General features: G+C 37.3%; 1 protein-coding gene across 1 annotated transcript in view; it reads right to left on the bottom strand.

The window, feature by feature from the left end:
- Window positions 1-274: 274 nt before the first annotated feature.
- ARL8B (ADP ribosylation factor like GTPase 8B) overlaps window positions 275-20451 on the bottom strand; it is a 60539-nt gene continuing 40362 nt past the window's right edge. The window contains 6 exon segments of the mRNA XM_032149555.2: window positions 275-3430; window positions 7530-7600; window positions 7858-7925; window positions 9193-9286; window positions 9716-9789; window positions 11353-11433. Of these exon segments, the coding sequence (XP_032005446.1) occupies window positions 3381-3430; window positions 7530-7600; window positions 7858-7925; window positions 9193-9286; window positions 9716-9789; window positions 11353-11433 (438 nt within the window). The 3' untranslated portion in view covers window positions 275-3380.

Raw genomic sequence — 20451 nt, 5'->3', positions numbered from 1 at the left:
GACCTGCTTTGGTTTCCCTAAGAACACCCAAGAGGAGCAATGACAAAAGTACACATTTTATTAATAGCTGAATTTTAAACAGCAAATGTGTGGAGGTTATTTACTAACCAACAGGAAACACCTGCAGCAGGCTGCATACTTACAGAGCAGCAAACTTAAGGGAAGTCTGTAAGGCTTTACTGTCTTCAAGCCTCTTCACTGCTATGCACACAGTTGAGGGCATAACCTTAAAACTTTGTAACATAACAGAAACATTTTAAACATCAAATATTGTGCTTTCCCCACTGTGGCACATTTTTAGAGTAAAGCATTTGGCCCACTGGATGTTACAGCATGATGCCCACTACATTATGTTTAAGCTTCCATTCCAGTTCTGAACCCACCAGACCCTTGGAGCAGCTGGAATTACCAAAAGAGGATATCAGTGTAACTCAATCCTACATGAAGCAAATAGACAAAGCAATTCGTTCCTCAAAACACCCAATTTACTCGACAGAATCAAAGACCAACTTTACAAGTTTATAAGTTTTTAAAAGCAGATACACATTTAGAATTAAGCTAAATGTGTATCCTCAATGTTCCCCCATCCTCATCCCCAACTCTCACACACTCCTCCTTTGGTAGGAGAATGGTAAGAAGTGGATGAAACTTGATGCTTGACTACATGGCTCCACTAACGCAGTGAGAAAAAAAAAAAAATACATAAACGTGATGTTCTAGGGAAATAAATGCTAAATCATACATCCAATTGGCCACTAAGGGTTGGCTATACAGAATTATAGTATGGATATGGAGAAAATGCCAATTGAACTTTTCTAAACAAATAAAAATATACAAAATTATTTCTCCAATAGCTTTGATAAGTATTGACTTATTTTATGGGCAGATGATACCAAACTAGCAAAAAGCTTTATGCTAAAAATGTGCCTTTGTGGGAAAACCAGCATGTTTGGTACTTAAAATATTTTCATTCTGAACTGAAGTCAGTAAATAGGCATGTCTTGCACCTTCATTTGCTTAGCAGGGTCTTGGTTTGATTTTTAAAAACTGGATCATAAAATGTTTTACTAGCGCTTGCCACTTAAAGTCCTAAATTTGGTGTATTGTGACTGTTGACAAGTAGTAGCATTTCCCCCGCCCCCAAAAAAACACAATATCAATTCTGTGGATATTTTAAAAGTTTATTTCTATTTTAACTAGCCCACAGACCCAATTCTTTGAGGGCTGAGCTGATTTCTGACAAATGGTCTATAGACCCTCCTCTTGGAAACTTTCTATCCCCTTCCAAAAAAGTCTGCACCTTCCATCATGATGCACATTTTAAGTTAAAATTGCCAATACAACCCTTAAAATGCAAGTTTATTGAATAAAGCTGAGAAGAGCAGTAAACAGACAAAAAATGCATCCACCTAAATAAAAAAATTCACATATTTACATAGTTCAGTAACTGTTAAAAGTTTTCACATGCAGAGGTTAATGCACAGGAAAAAGTTGGTAATAGCGTCTGGATGTCTTGAAATGCTGAAAGCAATGTATAGACACACAAACACATTAAGGTTTAGCTATAGATCAATTAACAAACCTATGCAATCCCCACAGTCACACATTCTAGTTCCAATTCCTCCTTTTAGGCACAAGCAAGTTGCCACATTCTTTGTAATGGTTCACACTGACCATTAATGGTGTCAAACAACAGTACCAAGTTTAAATATCCCTTCATTTACAGAACCATCCATCCCACCACGGAAGTATGCAACATGCTTCAAAGAATAAGAAGAGAAATTTAAAAGCCCAGATTCTACTCATAAAAACATGAATGGAGAAAAGCAAGTAGTGTCTGTGCAACACAGTGCAGTATATTGTACAGAATATTTTTAAGGCCATGGCAGTCTATAAATTAAAACTGGTATTCATTAAAAGAACTTACTGTTGACTACACGCTGGGTGCTCAACACATTTGGAAATGCAGTCTGCATAAGTGCTGCTTAACAAAAGAAACAAAATCACACACAGTGTGAGGCAACACATAAGCAGGTGTACCATAGAGTTTTATCTACTACAGTGGTCTATATGAATAATAATTTACAAATGAACCAGTATTAATATGTCCCTTTATGTATACGGAAGTCGCTAAACTACAAAACATGTCCATTTGAAGTTTTTAGACATCTCTGTATCATAGAAGCAAACAAACAGCATCGGTTCCTCAGTTCTCTGTGTGACTGATTATTAAACAACCTGTAGACGTCAAGCATGATTACATTAGATAAAGCAGGCAGGTCTAGAGTTGTCACAATAATCAAGATGTCTAATGGCACCAGTCAAAAGAGTGCCAAACCTTACATCAATAAGAGAGAAAAATAAAAATTTTTATTTGTTTGTAAGTATCTTTTGTGCTGAAAGTCAACTTCATGACTGGATATAAAAAGTCAGGAGTTAGAGTGTCATGCAGCAGCACTGATTTAATGACTGGAGATAGAACAAACAGAAGTTTGAACAAAGACTGACATTCTTAACAGGTTTTATTATATTGGGTGGAATGCTCTAAATTCATGAAAGCTTTTGGAAAATCTTCAATTCTCAACCCCTTAAAAAAGTATCCTGAACCAGGAAGAAAAAAACAAGAGATAGAAATAATGATCTGGACAGATACAAAACAGGATGCTTTAGTTCCTCCCATATCCCAACTGCCATCTGGTGATAAAGAGTTCTCAGAAAGCAGAATATCTTTAATATTCATCAGGTAGAATCTCACCAGTGTAAAGAACCAACATTGATCTGGTGCCTCCGCTCACTCTCTGCAGACCATTTTGGATTCCTAAGATGTAATTATACATTTCACATGCATTTGTGAGATAAAATAAACATTATGTTTACATATATCCCACGAGTCATTCACGTTTAAAAGTTTTCTAAATACTGTGTGTGGCACTAGAAACTTCATGCTGTATCAAGTCAGTGTCAGTATTAAGCTACTGGACTCTATAATGAAATATTATAGATAGACATTTACTGAAAACCAATATAAAAATCTGGCCCAGAAAGACCAGAATGGATATATGCAATTTTCTTGATTTAAGATGGTCAAAAGTATATGGGTTTTTTTGTTTTTGTTTTTTTTTCAAAAAGCTCTACACATGGTTTAAGACAGGTATGTGTAAGAAGCCTTTTTGTGTGTGCTGACTTTATCATGACAACTCTAGCTGATTCTTTATGAAGGATTAGGGATACTCATCTTCAGCAGTGCACATGAGAAACAAACTCTGAAAAAGGCAATTTCTTGGGTTTAGGAAGGACCGTATTCTGGGAATTACTTCAGAGGAACGGACAATAATTCTAGGATTATAGCCAAGAAGGACTGGAAGACTTCAGGAGATGCTTCAGCTTCTTCTAGATTTTGAATGCTGAATAAGCCACTGAAGTGTGATATCTAAAGATAGAGGGGAAAAGCGAAGACATTAAAGTTAAAAAACTGAACATCAAACAGAGACAATATTTAAAATGCAGCTAATTCAAGGCACATACTATGCCTGACCTCTTCTGCTTTTCTGCATCTGTATTACCATACTCCATTACCTGAACTTAAAGAGAATATGAGGAATTATCAGAGACTGAAGGGTTTTCTGATTTAAAAATTAAGTTGTGTATAGGACGGCTGGTGCCATCTTTCATGTGTTGCCCATACGATCGATCAGGTGTTGCACGCAAATAGCCAGGAAGGCAAAAAAAAAAAAAAGGAAGAACCCCTGTCTGCCCTCAAGGAGCTTTTAAGTATAATAAACAGAAAAGATGCAGTAATTATTGGGGCTTGGAAGCCACCCCACAAAACTCCAGGTTAAAAAAAAAAGAAAACAGCAAAAGAATTTTAAAAGGCATGAAACACTGTGGAGCTCTGGATGGACCGTGAATGATACAACGTGACTAAAGCAGAAGGATGGGAGAGGAGGCTCCAACTGCCAAGGCTAGTGCAGGGTTCACACCATGCCCTTTTGACATCTGGGGCTGGGTAATTCTTGTCCTCACTTCTTCAAAAGGGTACATGAGAGTCTATCAGAAGCACCACTCTATTCTCCAAGCCTGAAAGATGAGGGTAAATTCACTACCAGTTTCCCAGCTAACATGCATTAACGAAACAACACAGGGCTGAGCTATAACAAACGTAGGCTGTTCACCATTGTGGAAACAATGATTTAACCCAACTACTGAAGAAGCACCTCTGTACCTTAAAATGGGGATAACAGTGCACAATAAGAGCAAAGCCACACTCATTTGAACTGAATGGGAGAAAGGTAAATCTGAAGTGAAATAACCAAATTTAAATATTTAAGAAATTCATGGCCGGGCACGGTGGCTCACGCCTGTAATCCCAGCACTTTGGAAGGCCGAGGTGGGTGGATCACCTGAGGTCACATTTGACCACCTGGCCAAATGGTGAAACCCACTCTACCAAAATACAAAAATTAACAACTGATTTACAAAATACTTATTTCAAATCTTATTAGACTGGATCTTATTAGACTGGATCAGTTTCCTTGGGCTTGATAACATTTTAAGTGAGCCAGGAGTTCTAAAATTACTGAGCTATTTAGCAAACTATAAAGATCAGCCTCAAATAGCGAAAGAGGTCCTCACAGCTCTACTGTACTTCCATATATGAGCCCAAGAGATTTTTTTTTTTTCAGGAAAGTATCCAACTAGTTTATAACAATGGAAAAACAGAAAACATATAGGGACTAATGGATTTACAAAATAGCACAATGGACTAAAAATTACAGTTAGTGTAGAACAGGATTTCTCAACCTTGCCATAACTGACATTTTATGCTGGATAATTCTTTGCTGTGGAGTCTATAGTATGTTTAGCTACATTTCTGGTATCTACCCACTAAATGCCAGCATCACCCTCCTAGTTATGACAATCAAAAATGTCTCCAGACATTGTCAAAAGTCTCCTGGGGGAAAAGCTCCCCATTGAGAACCACTGATGTAGAAATAAATGCTCTCATGGGGCATATCTTAAATTTTAAAACAGTTTTCCCCGCCACATAGAGAAAAAAATTTTTAAATAAAGTCTAAGTAACCACAAGTGCTTGACGAGTCTGTTCTCAAATAAATGCTCCCAATGTAACAAGTGAATTATTCTATCCATTTATAAAGGAAAATTTGTGTCTATCAGCTGTTACTAAGGCTGAGACCGCCCTGGATGGTCTTTAAAGGAAGCCCAAAATTAGCCAGAACAACTATCCACACTTTGAACTGAATAAAGCATGTTTGTGACTAGGCATGGTGGCTCATGCCTGTAATCCAAGCACTTTGGGAGGCCAAGGAAGGTGCATCACCTGAGGTCAGGAGTTCAAGACCAGCATGGCCAACATGGTGAAACCCTGTCTCTACTAAAAATACAAAAATTAGCCAGGCGTGGTAGTGGGCAACTGTAATCCCAGCTACTCAGGAGGCTGAGGCACAAGAATCACTTGAACCCGGGAAGTGGAGGTTGCTGTGAGCTAAGATCTTGCCACTGCACTCCAAACACGGCGACAGAGTGAGACTCCGTCTTAAAAAAAAAAAATAAAGCCATGTTTGCAGGCAGGGTGGAAGGTGAGTTTGGGAAGGATAGACTGGAATACAAAAGCTAAAGAAAAAATATCAGCGTAAACTTTGTAAATATACTATTCTGGTACTACTTATTACATTTTGTTCCAAAACATTCATTTATCAAATCATCTCACACCAAGTTAAGTTAAGAAACTAAAGTTAAGCCATACATACTTATTCTGTAACGATACTGTGCTAGAATGTTTAATGTCCCCCTAAAAAGTCATGCCCATCCAGAACCTCAGAACGTGACTTTTACTGGAAATAGGGTCTCTGCAAGTTATTAGTTAAGATAAGGTCATACTGGATTAAGGTGGGCCCTAATCCAGTGACTTGCGTCCTTAGGAAAAGATAATACACTGACACAGAGACAACTACAGGGAGAAGCATGAATGTGAGGGAGAGGCTGGAGTGGTATATTTACAAGTGAAGGAATGCCAAGGATTGCTGGCAACCACCGCAAGCTAGAGAGAGGCAAGGAGGGATTTTCTAGTCTTCAGAGAGAACACGACCCTGCTGACAACCTGATTTTGGACTTCTAGCCTCTAGAATTTTGAATGACAAGTTTCTGCTGTTCTAAGCCACCTTGTTTGTGGTACTTTGTTATGGCAGTTCTAAGAAATATGGGCATTGAGTAAATGAAGGGTATTTTGGGCTTATAATTCCAATAGAGTGCTAACATATTCAGTAATATACTGGCTCAATAACTGAAAAATTGTTTAGTGCCTACAGACTAATTTTTGTAAAGTCTTATTTCAAAAATGCCATTTGTTATAAAGCACAGCTGGATACTAGCTCTGCAAAAATTAATACAATAAATTGGTATCACATAATCTTAGCCTCATTACTTTATTGCATTTACTTCTTTAAATAGTACAAAGAAGATTCAGGATGTTATACATTAAGTCCTCACTTAACATCATTGATAGGTTCTTGGAAACTGCCACTTTAAGTGAAATGGTGTATAACAAAACTATTTTTTTCTCATTAACGTAACACTGAACAAAATGAGGGCCTACTGTATGTCATTTCACTTAAAAGTGCAATTTCCTCTTTTTAAAAAATTTTTTGCTGTTCAAGAGTTTGATAACATATAGGCCGGGCTCACACCTGTAATCCCAACACTTTGGGGGGCCGAGGCAGTTGGATTATTTGAGGTCAGGAGTTCAAGACCAGCCTGGGCAACATGGTGAAACCCTGTTGCTACTGAAAATACAAAAATTAGCCGAGTGTGGTGGTGCACGTCTACAGTCCCAGCTACTCAAGAGGCTGAGGCACAAGAATCGCTTTAACCCAGGAGGCAAAGGTTGCAGTAAGCCGAGATTGCGCCACTGCACTCCAGCCTGGGTGAACGAGTGAGACTGTCTCAAAAAAAAAAAACATATATATATATATATAAAATATATATATATTTATCTTATATATATTTGTTATATATTTTGTAATACAATATATATTACATATATTATATGTAATACATGATATATATTATGTAATATGATATATATGTATTATATGTAATAATTATACATATTATATATGTAATATGCAATATAATATGCACTATATGTGTAGTATATATTATTATATATTTGTATATGTAATATATGCAATATATATTACATATATATTTTATATATTTATATGAGATAAAATGTAATATATGTAATATTACATATATTATATATTTTTATATATATATTTATATGAGAGAGAGAGAGATAAAATTGCAATTTCCAAGAAGCCATCAATGATGTTAAGTGAAGATTCACTATATGTTGTCAAAAGGTATGTCTATTCTTTTTTCTCAGGCAAAAGCAACAGTATTCTGTAAAGGAAGTCACTTAATGAGAAATCGAGATAATAAGCTGTAAGAAGCATAGACATTCCTTTCAATGATACGCATTTCTTCCAAAATTACCAGTCATTTCTTACCTATATTATCCTTTTCTTTGCAAGAAATTGAATAGCAGCAAATTTCTCTATCCTGAATAGCAGACAGATTCCTATAAGAAGAATTAAGAGGGTAAGTTTGTGCTTAGAACAGCTGTCATACTTATCGCTTTGTTTAATTTTACTCATTAGTTTTATTACTATACTGAAGAAATCATTGTAGCAATCCTAAATGTTAGGATTCACTTCTCTGACAGGCCAAGTTTATCTACCTAAAAAAGATGGCTATGATCATTAGGAATAACATAACAAGTGGGCAAAATATGGTAATTTAGAAGCAAATTATTAAAATAGCATATTCAAGACATACATTTTTTCAATTAGCTGTTTCTCATCCAAGGCATTAGGAAGATCTCTCTTGTTTCCAAGCACTAGCACCTTTAAAAAGAAAAGATATTAAGAGCACACTTTTATGTAAGAAAAAGTCACAGAAGTCTATCATCTTGATATGTGAAGACACAAAATTAAGATGTTAACACATTCCACAATATTAAGGCATATTTGTGTAACTGGTGGCCTATCTCATTCGTTTCACTGCTCACACTGGTATTCACTTAACTCCTACAATGTAGGTGCCCTTAATTCAGTATGTGGCTGCCAACTTCTATTTAAAATATTCTGAGTCTATGCTATGCATTCTGCTATTCTTTTTTTTCTGCTATTCTTTTTTTTTTTGAGACAGTCTCGCTCTGTTGCCCAGGCTGGAGTGCAGCAGCCACTGGGCTCACTGCAAGCTCCGCCTTCCGGGTTCATGCCATTCTCCTGCCGTAGCTGGAACTACAGGCCCCCGCCACCACGCCCAGCTAATTTTTTGTAGTAGAGATGGGGTTTCACCATGTTAGCCAGGACGGTCTCGATCTCCTGACCTGGTGATCCGCCTGTCTCGGCCTCCCAAAGTGCTGGGATTACAGGCGTGAGCCACTGCGCCCGGTGGCATTCTGCTATTCTTACTACAGGTTTACTATCCCTTATCCAAAATACCTGGGACCAGAAGTGTTCCGAATTTTGGAAATTTTTTGGATATGTATTATATACTTACTGGTTGAGCATTCCTAATCCAAACGCAAATTCCTAAATATATTCTAGAGACTGGCCTCTTCTCAGTTTCCCACTTCCTCCCACCCAAAGGCCTTTGCCTGGAACTCTCTTCCCCTCCAACTGTCATATACCTCACATTCGTATGTATCCCTCAGATCTCAGCTCAAGCATTACTTCCTCGTGAATCCCTCCTTCTTCCCTCAAACTACATCACATCTCCTCTCTAAATTACAACTCTCATATCCCCTTGCACCTTTCTTCCTAGCACTTAAAGCTGCATTATTCAAGTGTTTTCAGAGTATCTACCTTTCCCACTAAACCATAAGGTCCATGGCGGCAAGGAGTATGTTTCTACTGATTTCTGTTCATCACTATATCCCTGGGCCTAAGCACTGCTCCTGCTGCATAATAGTTTAGTAGATATCTGGTTATGAGATTCATATTTAGCACAATGCCCAGTATATGGAAAATACATGGTAAGCAAGTCTTCCAGATTTTTTAAAAATGAAGACATGTTACTGATTTCAAACATAATATCACTGCATAATTACCATAATTAATATAATTATATAATTACAATGTAAAATAACAAGTATTCCATACTTACTGGAATTCCTTGTAACTGTGGTTTATCTAGAAGATTATGTAGCTCATTTCGGGAAGCTTCTATCTTTTCACGATCTGCAGCATCTATCATGTAACTTAAAAAAATGAAGTGATCTCAACATACGTTCTCCATATGCCTTGATGATGACAACTAGTATTATTGATTTTTAATTTTCGTAAGATTTACATTATTGAAATTGTTAACCAAAATAAACTATGTCCTAAGGAAAGGCTCAGCACCCTTTAATACTTTTTAACTAGACTGTTTTTAGAGACAAATACACGATAGTAAAACATGTATACCCCTTAGCTCTTAGCTCCATAAACAAAAAACATAAAGATCTTATTCTATGATTAATATTTTTTTAAATCCCATGTTAATAGAATTACACTAGGATATTAGCTAAGAAAGATTTTCGTTGCCTGAGATAAAAATTGAGCCTCCGGAAATACTAAAATAAACTTTCTTCTTTGATGCCTAAATTGATTTAAAAGGAAACAAACAAACAAAAAAAACCACTTACACAATAGCATTGACTCCTCTGCAATACCGCTCCCACATGCTTCGAAATCGGGGTTGTCCTCCTATGTCCCAGATCTTTAAATCAAAATAAGGCAATTCTTAAGAAAGATATTTTAAATAAATGATTGAAAGAGGAAGTAACAGAAAAAGAGAAAGATCAGGAAGATGTATTTATTTCTACAATGTTAGAGGCAAAGTGCTCCTGAAAAACTTGACCTCAAGCTCTTAATATGGGAATTCTTGGGGCCACTTCTAAACTTGAAGTCCATATTTAATACATTTACAATACATCTAAAATTTTGCTTGAGCAAAGACTTAGTTTATGTGCAATAGTTTGCCTGTTAACTAATATACTTCTATTATTGAAAATATATGTCTTCATGATAGCAATTTAAAAGCTACAGGACCATGCACCATCCAGATTTGAATGCCAAGACAGAAAACAACAATTCAGAATCTATTAAGGCTTAATTGTCTGATTTGTTCTATATTAACGCCTAACCTTTTAAAATTATCCTGTAAATAAGTAGCCAACATTTCCACATAGGTGTTTTTCTTGTATAAAATTATTTTGGTCGGGTGTGGTGGCTCACACCTGTAATCCCAGCACTTTGGGAGGCCAAGGCGGGTGGATCACTTGGGGTCAGGAGTTCGAGACCAGTCTGGCCAACATTGTGAAACCTCATCTCTACTAAAAATACAAAAAATTAGCCAGGTGTGGTGGCAGGTGCCTGTAATACACTCGGGAGGCTGAGGCAGGAGAACCACTTGAACCTGGGAGTCAGAGGTTGCAGAGAGCTGAGATCACACCATTGCACTCCAGCCTAGGCAACAAGAGTGAAACTCCATCTCAAAAAAATAAAATAAAATTATTTTATCCAAATGAAAGCCACCACCCATGATCATTTTATTATTGTGTCTACTCCGTAGGGCATCACACTAGACACTGGGCTACATCAAAGTCTCAAGTCATGGTATTTATCTTCAAGAGGCTTCCAATTTAACAAAAGAACTGGTAACAAGCATAAAGAAACATGAACAAGACTAAATCTGGAACTTCATTAGATGAGCCACAGAGAAAGCGAACAGCTTCTGTGAACCACAATAATTGGGCAAAATGGACATTAAGGCTCAGGTCACAGATTTGACTTTTGAAAAACGAAATAGATTAAAAATCTATTCTTGGCCAGGCGTGGTGGCTCACGCCTGTAATCCCAGCACTTTGGGGAGGCCGTAGCAGGCAGACCATTTGAGGTTAGGAGTTGAGACGAGCCTAACCGACATGGTGAAACCCTGTCTCTACTACAAGTACAAAAAATTAGCTGGGCGTGGTGGCACAAGCCTATAATCTTAGCTATTCTGGAGGCTGAGGCAGGAGAATCACTTGAACCCGGGAAGGCAGAGGTTGCAGTGAGTGGAGATTGCGCCACTGCACTCCAGCCTGGGTGAAAGAGCAAAACTGTTTCCAAAAAAAAAAAAAAAAAAACACCAAAACAACAAAAAAACCTATTTTTGTGAAACATGCACATTCATTACTAAAAACCTGCAAATTTTCAGTAAAAACACAGAAATTAAACAGAAATATTTCTAGGGGTCTATGCTAACAATTTAAATTGCATATGGCAAGAAATAACTTACCTTTATTGTGACGTTACCTTTAGTTACCTTCCTCATGTTGAAGCCCACTGTGGGTATCATATCTTCACTGAATTGACCTGACTGAACAAAATAAAACATTTGAAGTTAGGCTAATCATTTATAATGACACTGCATAAACTTCTAATATCAACACATTGCATTTGTACCCTAAAATGGGCAAAATATTTACTGAAGTGTAAATATTTTTTACCATTGGTAACAATCTACTTTAAGAATATGTTCCTTATGGCCATAATTCTTGAAGAGATGCATTATTTTGTCCCAACAAAGATATATTCTCCCATCTAAAAAAGATATTTTTGAAACTAATGTAATTTTTTACATATTTCCTTATGCTAAAAAAGTTACAAATACATATGAAAATTTTTAAATGTGTTCACCTAGATGTACATTTTCACAAAGTAGATGAACTCAAAAATAAAACTTTCAGCATTTAAATTATTCTGACAGTAACTATTAAAATTCACTGCTAAATAGCATTTCCAAGTCTGTCTTTTAATAAGGCTTATAAAATATTTTGTCATACAGAAGTTTTTCCTTTTATGTAATCAATTTTGTTCTCTTTTTGGTTTCTTATCTCAATGTCATGAGTATTGTTTGCTATGGCCTTATGCTACCACATACACATGTATTCCAAAATTGTCTTAAATCTTGAGCACAATGAATTCCAACTGTACAAATAATTTCCTCTACAGAACTCGAATTCTGCCTCTTTTAACTGTTCAGTGGAGTTTTATTAATTTCAGAAAAAAAAGTTAACACAACCATAATCACTACTTTCACTTATATAAGACATAATTCTCAGGACTTTCACATATGTGATTATATGTGAAAATCTAGTCATTATATCAAAACTAAGCCATGATAAAAGATAAATGGCCAATAAACTCATGAAAAGATGTTCAACTCACTAATCACTAGGGAAATGCAAATCAAACCCACAAGGAGATACCACCTAACATCCAGTAGGATGGCTACTATTAAGATAAAAAAAAAAAAAAAGTAAGCACTGGAAAGAATGCAGAGAAATAGGAACTCTTGTATATTGCTGGCAGGACGATAAAATGGTATAGCTGTTATGAAAAATGGTATAGCAGTTCCTCAAAACCTAAAAATAGAATTATCATATGATCCAGCAATTCAACTTCTGAATATACACTCAAAAGAAATGAAGACATTTTGCTAAGTGAAATGAGCCAGAAGTCTCTCTCTCTCTCTCTCTCTCTCTCTCACACACACACACACACACACACACACATCCACAACACTGTATTTCACTTTATGAGGCACCTAAAGTAGTCAAATTCAGAAAGACAGAATATATTAATTTGCTTAATGGGTATGGAATTTCAGTTTGAAAAGAGAAAAAATTTCTGTAAGTGGACAGTGGTGATGGTTACACAATGTGAATGTACTTAACACTACTGAATTGCACACTTAAAAATGATTAAGATGATACATTGTGTTTTGTGTATTTTACCAAAATTTTTTAAAAACTAGTCATGATATAGGGAGGGACAATTATCATTACCATTTTATAGAACAGGTAGTAGAGTCCCAAGGCCACATGGCTAAATCATGATTATATTTTTCTTAAATATTTTCATTGTAATTATATTTATTGTGATAGGCTTTAATCTCTGAGGAGAGATCTATGTGAGATAATGCTCATTTATTTCATATCATTAAGTGTTTTACATAATGAAGAGGCAGGAAATAGTAGCTAAAATTTTTAGGTACCAAACTTTATAACTAGCTTGCATAGAAAGCTTTCTAAAAGGCAATACACACTTGGCTAACTTCCCATAAACAACCTATAGAACATGATTTAATGTGTTCTCAATGTTTCAGGGTCATTTTATCAATTGCAAAACAAGAAAACTAAATTAGATAACACTCAAGGGCCCTCCCTAGTGGAGGTAAAACTTTATGATTATGAACATCAACTACAGCACCACTTCATAACAAAATAATGTAGGGGGCTGCAGTATACTGCGCGGTATACTCTCTTTTCTTTACCTTGGCCAATGCTAACAACTTTCCTGTAATTCAGTTGCTACTGCTAACATGCAAAAACCAAAAATTAGCTAATCAAGTCCTTGAGTTTTTACTCCAAAATATCTTGAGTATAGCAAGATATTCAATAAATATTTGTTGAACAAAGTAAGAGTTATTAGGGCCGGGCACACTGGCTCGAGCTTGTAATTCCAACACTTTGGCAGGCTGAGACAGGCAGGTTGCTGCGGCCCAGGAGTTCAAGACTAGCCTGAGTGACACGGCAAAACCTTCTCTCTACAAATACAAAAATTAGCCATGCATGGTTATATGCACCTGTAGACCCAGCTACTAGGGAGGCTGAGGTGGGAGGATTGCTTGAGCCTGGGAGGTGGAGGTTGAGATCTTAAGAACAATATGACTTTAAGCCAAGATTGTGCCACTGTACTCCAGCCTAGACAACAGAATGAGAGTGTGTCTCAAAAAAAAAAAAAAAAACATAGGCCATGAAGGAGGAAAATGCTGGAACTTTTCTGCCAATAACGTGCTTAACTTTGATGCATGAATTTTGTGCAATAATTACTTTATGGACCTGGAAGTATTTTCTGCTTCTTTCCTAGTGTCCAATCTTAATCATCACTTTTCGAAGCTTGTGTTGAACAACTATAACCACTCAGTTGGCAGTTGGGCACTAGATAACCTGAGAATTTATGTCTGAGCTGTCAAGAAGCTACTTAATTAAGACTACAGGTTTGGGAAACAGATGTTTAGAAAATACTACTTAGTGGTATATCATTCTACTTATTTTAACAAATTTAACGAACACATAATACTAAGCATTTAATATTCACCAGCATAGTTTAATCCTTATAACAACCCAATGAAATGAGTAGCATTATCTCCATTCCTCAGATGAGAAAAACAAGGCAATGTCAGACTAAGTCACTTGCCTAAAGTCACATTGTTCTTAAGATCTGGACAGTTATCAGTTAATCTGACTTGGGGAGAAGAGTAGAGAAATAAAAATAAGTAGTCCCTCCTTATCCTTGGGGGATATGTTCCAAGAACCCCAGTGGATGCCTGACATCACAGATAGAACCTAACCCTATGTACACTATGTTTTTTCCAATACATACATACCTATGACAAAGCTTAATTTATAAATTAGGCACAGTACTCTTCTGCTTTAGAGTCATTATTATTTCAGAGGTTGATCATAGGTAACTGAAACTGGAAAGCAAAACCATGGATGAGAGGGACTACTGTATGCTTTCATGCCTGCCTTCTTAAATGCCATGATCACACATGGCACTTGCTGTGATTTTGTGATAGCAGATGGAGCTGTCACTGTCACAATGCCTACCCTTCTATAAGCCAAACTTGCAAGGCAGTGTACCTGGAATTTGGTTGAACCAAATAAATCTGAAGCAAAATGAGATGGTGAAAAGAAGACTGTTCTCAAAGTCAGGGAATCTTATTAACAATTATGCTACTTACTAACCAGATGCAAGTCATGTGACTTTGGGATTCAGCTTCCTTATCTAGAAAAAGGAAATCGGAAGAGTATCTCCAAAGTCACTTCCAGCCCTAACATTTACGGTTTTATGTTCTATTTATAAGCCATTCATTTAAAATACAGGTAAGCAAGGAGATGAGTGCTACAACAGCAGAAAAATGTGGCTTTTCCCAAATTCATTAGCATACCAAAGGCTGAAGCAGACCTTGTCCCAGAAAGTTCTATCAGTGCCAACTCCACTTTGCAGCACTTACCTACATTTTCTACTAGAGATCTCAGAAATGAGACAAATGCAAAATGGTGAAGAACGTACAGACAGCAACCAAAGTTAACAGCAGGAAGACTGAAGACATGAGGCAGTGAACCTCCCATAGTGAAAGGACACTTTACTAAAGATATCTTAAGACAGCCGGGCGCGGTGGCTCACGCCTGTAATCCCAGCACTTTGGGAGGCCAAGGCAGGTGGACTGCCTGAGCTCAGGAGTTCAAGACCAGTCTCGGCAACATGGTGAAACCCCACCTCTACGAAAATATAAAAAATTAGCCAGGCATGGTGGGGTGTGCCTGTAGTCCCAGCTACTCCAGAAGCTGAGGCAATCGCTTGAACCCAGGAGGCGGAGGTTGCAGTGAGCTGAGATGGCACCACTGCACTCCAGCCTGGGCCACAGAGCATTACCAAAAAAAAAAAAAAGATACCAGCCAGGCACGGTGGCTCATGCCTGTACTCCCAGCATTTTGGGAGGCCGAGGCAGGCGGATCATGAGGTCAAGAGATCGAGACCATCTGGGCCAACATAGTGAAACCCCGTCTACACTAAAAATACAAAAATTAGCTGGGTGTGGTGGCACGTGCCTGTAGTCCCAGCTACTTGGAAGGCTGAGGCAGGAGAATTGCTTGAACCCAGGAAGCGGAGGTTGCAGTGAGCCGAGATCACGCCACTGCACTCCAATCTGGTGACAGAGCAACCCTCCATCTCAAAAAAAAAAAAAAAAAAGATATCTTATGACAACAGAAATGGGTGAGGGGGCAGGTGCAACTATTCTTTGTAAACAGGTTAATATACCAGAGATGTACTATGCACTGACTGCTTGTAAACAGTGATATCTGACACTGGAAAGAACACAGTGAAATCCTCTTCATATGTTCTAGTGCTTTCAAAGTAGAGTAGTACTAAATGGATTAGGTTAGATTTTACAATTGCTCTTTTAAATGAAGACATGAAGCAAGCAAGCTATTAACAACAACATGGGAAATGAAGTTTCTCTTTGCTTGACCTGTCCATCTATGGCAGCGGTCCAATCCAATACAATAAACTTGAAAAGACAAATAGAAAAATGGACACAGGAAGGGGAACATCACACTCCGGGGACTGTCGTGGGGTGGGGGGAGGGGGGAGGGACAGCATTAGGAGATATACCTAATGCTAAATGACGAGTTAATGGGTGCAGCAAAACAACATGGCACATGGATACATATGTAACAAACCTGCACATTGGGCACATGTACCCTAAAACCTAAAGTATAATAATAAAAAATAAAAAAATTAAAAAAAAGAAAAAAGAAAAATACCTACTTTAACAAACTGTCATGGCTTTTTTTTTTTTCTCTAAGAATCATTTTTTAAGGGTGTGGTTATCAAGCCACTTTGTGAAGACAGAACGAAATATGGAGCATGACAAAGCCTCATATTAGATTTTTTCTTTTGGTACAGTACAGAAGAAGCTACTTTTCACATGCTAAGCAGAGTGGTCTTTTCTTTCTTTTTAAAACAAAACACACTAGGACTCAATTGTTTAATTCCAAAATTCACACACTGGGCAAGCGAGAGGATATGACCAACTAAATACCCAAATTAGTCATTTTTCCTTCTAAGAACTTTTAATTCATATATGAAGTCACTATAATTACCAATACTCATTTTTTCAAATTAGTATTATGCTTTCTATATTTCTGTAGTAAGCATTTTTTATTTCAATTTACATTAGTAAGAAAAAGAACTACAAACAATTTTTTTTTTTTTTTTTTCTAGCAAAGCATTTAAAAGGAAGGTAATAAGATACTCATCTAGGGGGAAATTTTGATGAAGAGCAAGAAGTTTCACAGTCTGAAAATATATCCCCACAAACTGATCATTAGTTGCAAGATGGGAAAAACTAGTATTATACAATGGAGAAATCAGGCAACACTTTGTGTGATCAAAATTCTCAATGATGCTCAGATTAACATCATGTGCCTACAGACACCATACCATTAGAAGGACACAATATCCCCTATATAGTATTCCAGCTGAGAATATATATATAACACAATCTAATCATCAGACAAACCCAAAATGAGGAACACTCTATTTAAAAGAAGGGTTATGTGTGAATTTTTCAAAAATGTCAATGCCAGGAAAAGAAAAGCTGTAGAAATGTTTCAGATTAACGGAGGCTAAAGAGACATGACAATTAAAAGCAGTATATGATCCTAGACTGCATCCAAAAGGTACCTGATCCTCGTTGGATCCTGTACTGAAGGACAAAAATGGCAACAAATGATATTATTATGTGAATTGACAAAAACGGAATAGATAAAATCTATGATGTATCAACTTTTAAATGTACTAAAGTTGGTAACTTAACTATACTCATGTAAAAGAGTATCCCTAATCTTAGAAACTACATACTTAGAAAACAAGGGCCTCACCCTCCAATGTTTCAGAAAACTGAATGCTGTAAGGTGATACAAATACACATCAGAAAGCAAATGAGATAAAATGTTAACCACAGTTTGATCCCAGAAAGGGGTATGAGTGCTGTTTGCAATGCATTTATTTACTCAACTTTTCTATAAATTTTAAATGATTTCCAAATAAAACAAATTTTAAATAGAAATAATCAAACACTACCTTATTCTTTATTATATCAAGTGCATCTGGAAATAGAAGATAAATTAGTCATGCCACTACCACCTATTACCTACTACAATAATAATAATAGTAAAATTTATGAACAGAATCAACCATAAGGAATTCTGACGATTAGTTCAGGAAAAGTAGAAGAGTTATAACTATAGTTAACCCTGGAACTACATAGGTTTGAAGTGCATATGGATCCAGTTACACATGGATTTTTTCCAACCAAATGCAGATCAAAAATACAGTATTCATGGGATTCAAACACCTAATATATGGGGGTGGGGAGCAACTTTTCATATGTGCAGGGCCGACTGCGGGACTTGAATACGTACAGATTTTGATATACAGAGGGGGTCCTGGAACCAATCCCCCGCATATACTGAGGGACAAAGTATAATCATATTCTATTCTTTATTTTCCTCTTCTTCACAGTAGTTATTGCAAACACATACATCATATTCAAATATCATATTCCCTTTACAGCACTCTTTTTTTTTCCTCCCAAGACAGAGTTTTGCTCCTGTCGCCCAGGCTGGAGTGCAATGGCACGATCTCGGCTCACTGCAACCTCTGCCGCCTGGGTTCAAGCAATTCTTCTGCCTCAGCCTCCCAAGTAGCTGGGATTACATGCGCGTGCCACCATGCCGAGCTAATTTTTGTATTTTTAGTAGAGACAGGGTTTCGCCATGTTGGCCAGGCTGGTCTCGAACTCCTGACCTCAGGTGATCCACCCACCTCGGCCTCCCAAAGTGCTGGGGTTACAGGCATGAGCCATGGCACCCAACAGCACTCTTTTTAAAGTGCTAGAAAATATGTTCATAATCATTCACTACAGTAACATTTCAAGAATCATATATACAATATTCATTTTCTCCCAATTTCAGAACACTATGGACAATCCCTAAATAATTTTGCAAAGATCAATAATTTGATCTGTTTTATATGCAAATTTGGATTTACTTCCAACCACAGACATAACTCCTTCCCAAAGGATTTTAGTTAAAAAGTACATGTTAAAAGATTCAGAGATATTAATACAGAAGCAGAAAACCAAAAACTGCATATTCTTCCTTGTAAGTGGGAGCTGGTCAGGCGTGGTGGCGCAAACCTGTAATCACAGCACTTTTCGTGCTGTGGGAGCTAAACACTGGGTACACACAGACATAAAGATAAGCCCAACAAACATGGGAGACTCCAAAAAGTGGGGAGAGAGTAAGGGCTGAAAAACTATCTATTGGGTACTCTGCTCACTATTTGGGTGGCAAGATCAGTAGAAGCCCAAACCTCAGCATCACACAATACACCCATGGAACAGACCTGCCCATGTTCCTCTGAATCCATAGTAAAAATAAAAGATTCATTTGGGCAGTTAAGTCTTATTACTAAAGAATAAAGTTTCTCAAAACTTCAATGGATTGGCCGGGCGCGGTGGCTCACGCTTGTAATCCCAGCACTTTGGGAGGCCGAGGCGGGCGGATCACGAGGTCAGGAGATCGAGACCACAGTGAAACCCCGTCTCTACTAAAAATACAAAAAATTAGCCGGGTGTGGTGGCGGGCGCCTGTAGTCCCAGCTACTCGGAGAGGCTGAGGCAGGAGAATGGCGTGAACCCGGGAGGCGGAGCTTGCAGTGAGCCGAGATCGCGCCACCGCACTCCAGCCTGGGCGACAGAGCAAGACTCTGTCTCAAAAAAAAAAAAAAAAAAACTTCAATGGATTTTTGTTTCTAAAGAAAGTGCTCTTCTGTAATTATCACAGTGAATTAAGTAGCAAGCAAAAATTTTAAAATACTTCAAAATTTCTTAGGGATATAATTAATTAAGGCTTCTTTTACCTGATGGCCCAAATTCTCCCCATGGGTCAACATCCCAGATAAACCAAAAACTCAAATTATTTTTCTGAAGAAAATCAAATAAAATCTTCTGCAAAGTCAAAACATTCCAAGATTATCATTTCAAAACTGACACAATGTACAACAGACTCAAGCAAATCTAACTCTTCCAAAAACACTAGCCAGAAAGATAAAGGCAACCTTAGATTCTTGCTAAGAACAGGCACCCTGTGTAGGCTGTGGCCTGGATGCCAATGTTTCATCTAGTTTACTAATCCAAATGGACTGACTGTGGCTCCAACCTGAGTTCAATGAGTGACATTCTCTTTCATCTGTGGCATCTGCATAGATGAAGAAGTGGCTATAGCTCTCATACTATGCATTTATGAACTCTGGCTCTAGTTGTTCTAAGATAGACAGGCCAATTGTAAAAGACTGCTAAACAAATGATCCAGTCCAGTGATTAGCAGCTGATTCACACAGCTGCATTTTGTGTACCTTGACAGCATACACAGATAACGAATCTATGCCAAACTGATTTATAAACACTTACTGCTGTTCACTTTTTCCTGTGGTCTTATAAACTCTTAAAGCTACTTTGTCTCTGCCTCTATGTATTCACTTAGCCGTCAGTAATTCAACAATAAAAAGAGAAATTAGGAAACAAACATACAAATATCACCCAATAAATACATGCTATGCAAAACAGAGGAGACTGTATGAGGTGATTGAGTATCCAAGAAGGCCTTTCTTGAAGTAGTGACTTTTAAGCCCCTAAGCACTAACTTAAATCAACACTAACAATAGGAATGTTTCCGTAGAGTGCCTACCCACTGTG

The sequence above is a fragment of the Hylobates moloch genome, unplaced genomic scaffold, assembly GCF_009828535.3.
Source record: "Hylobates moloch isolate HMO894 unplaced genomic scaffold, HMol_V3 SCAFFOLD_4, whole genome shotgun sequence".
Taxonomy (NCBI): domain Eukaryota; kingdom Metazoa; phylum Chordata; class Mammalia; order Primates; family Hylobatidae; genus Hylobates; species Hylobates moloch.
The sequence above is the reverse complement of the archived record's forward strand: the minus strand, read 5'-3'. Positions and strand labels throughout refer to the sequence as shown.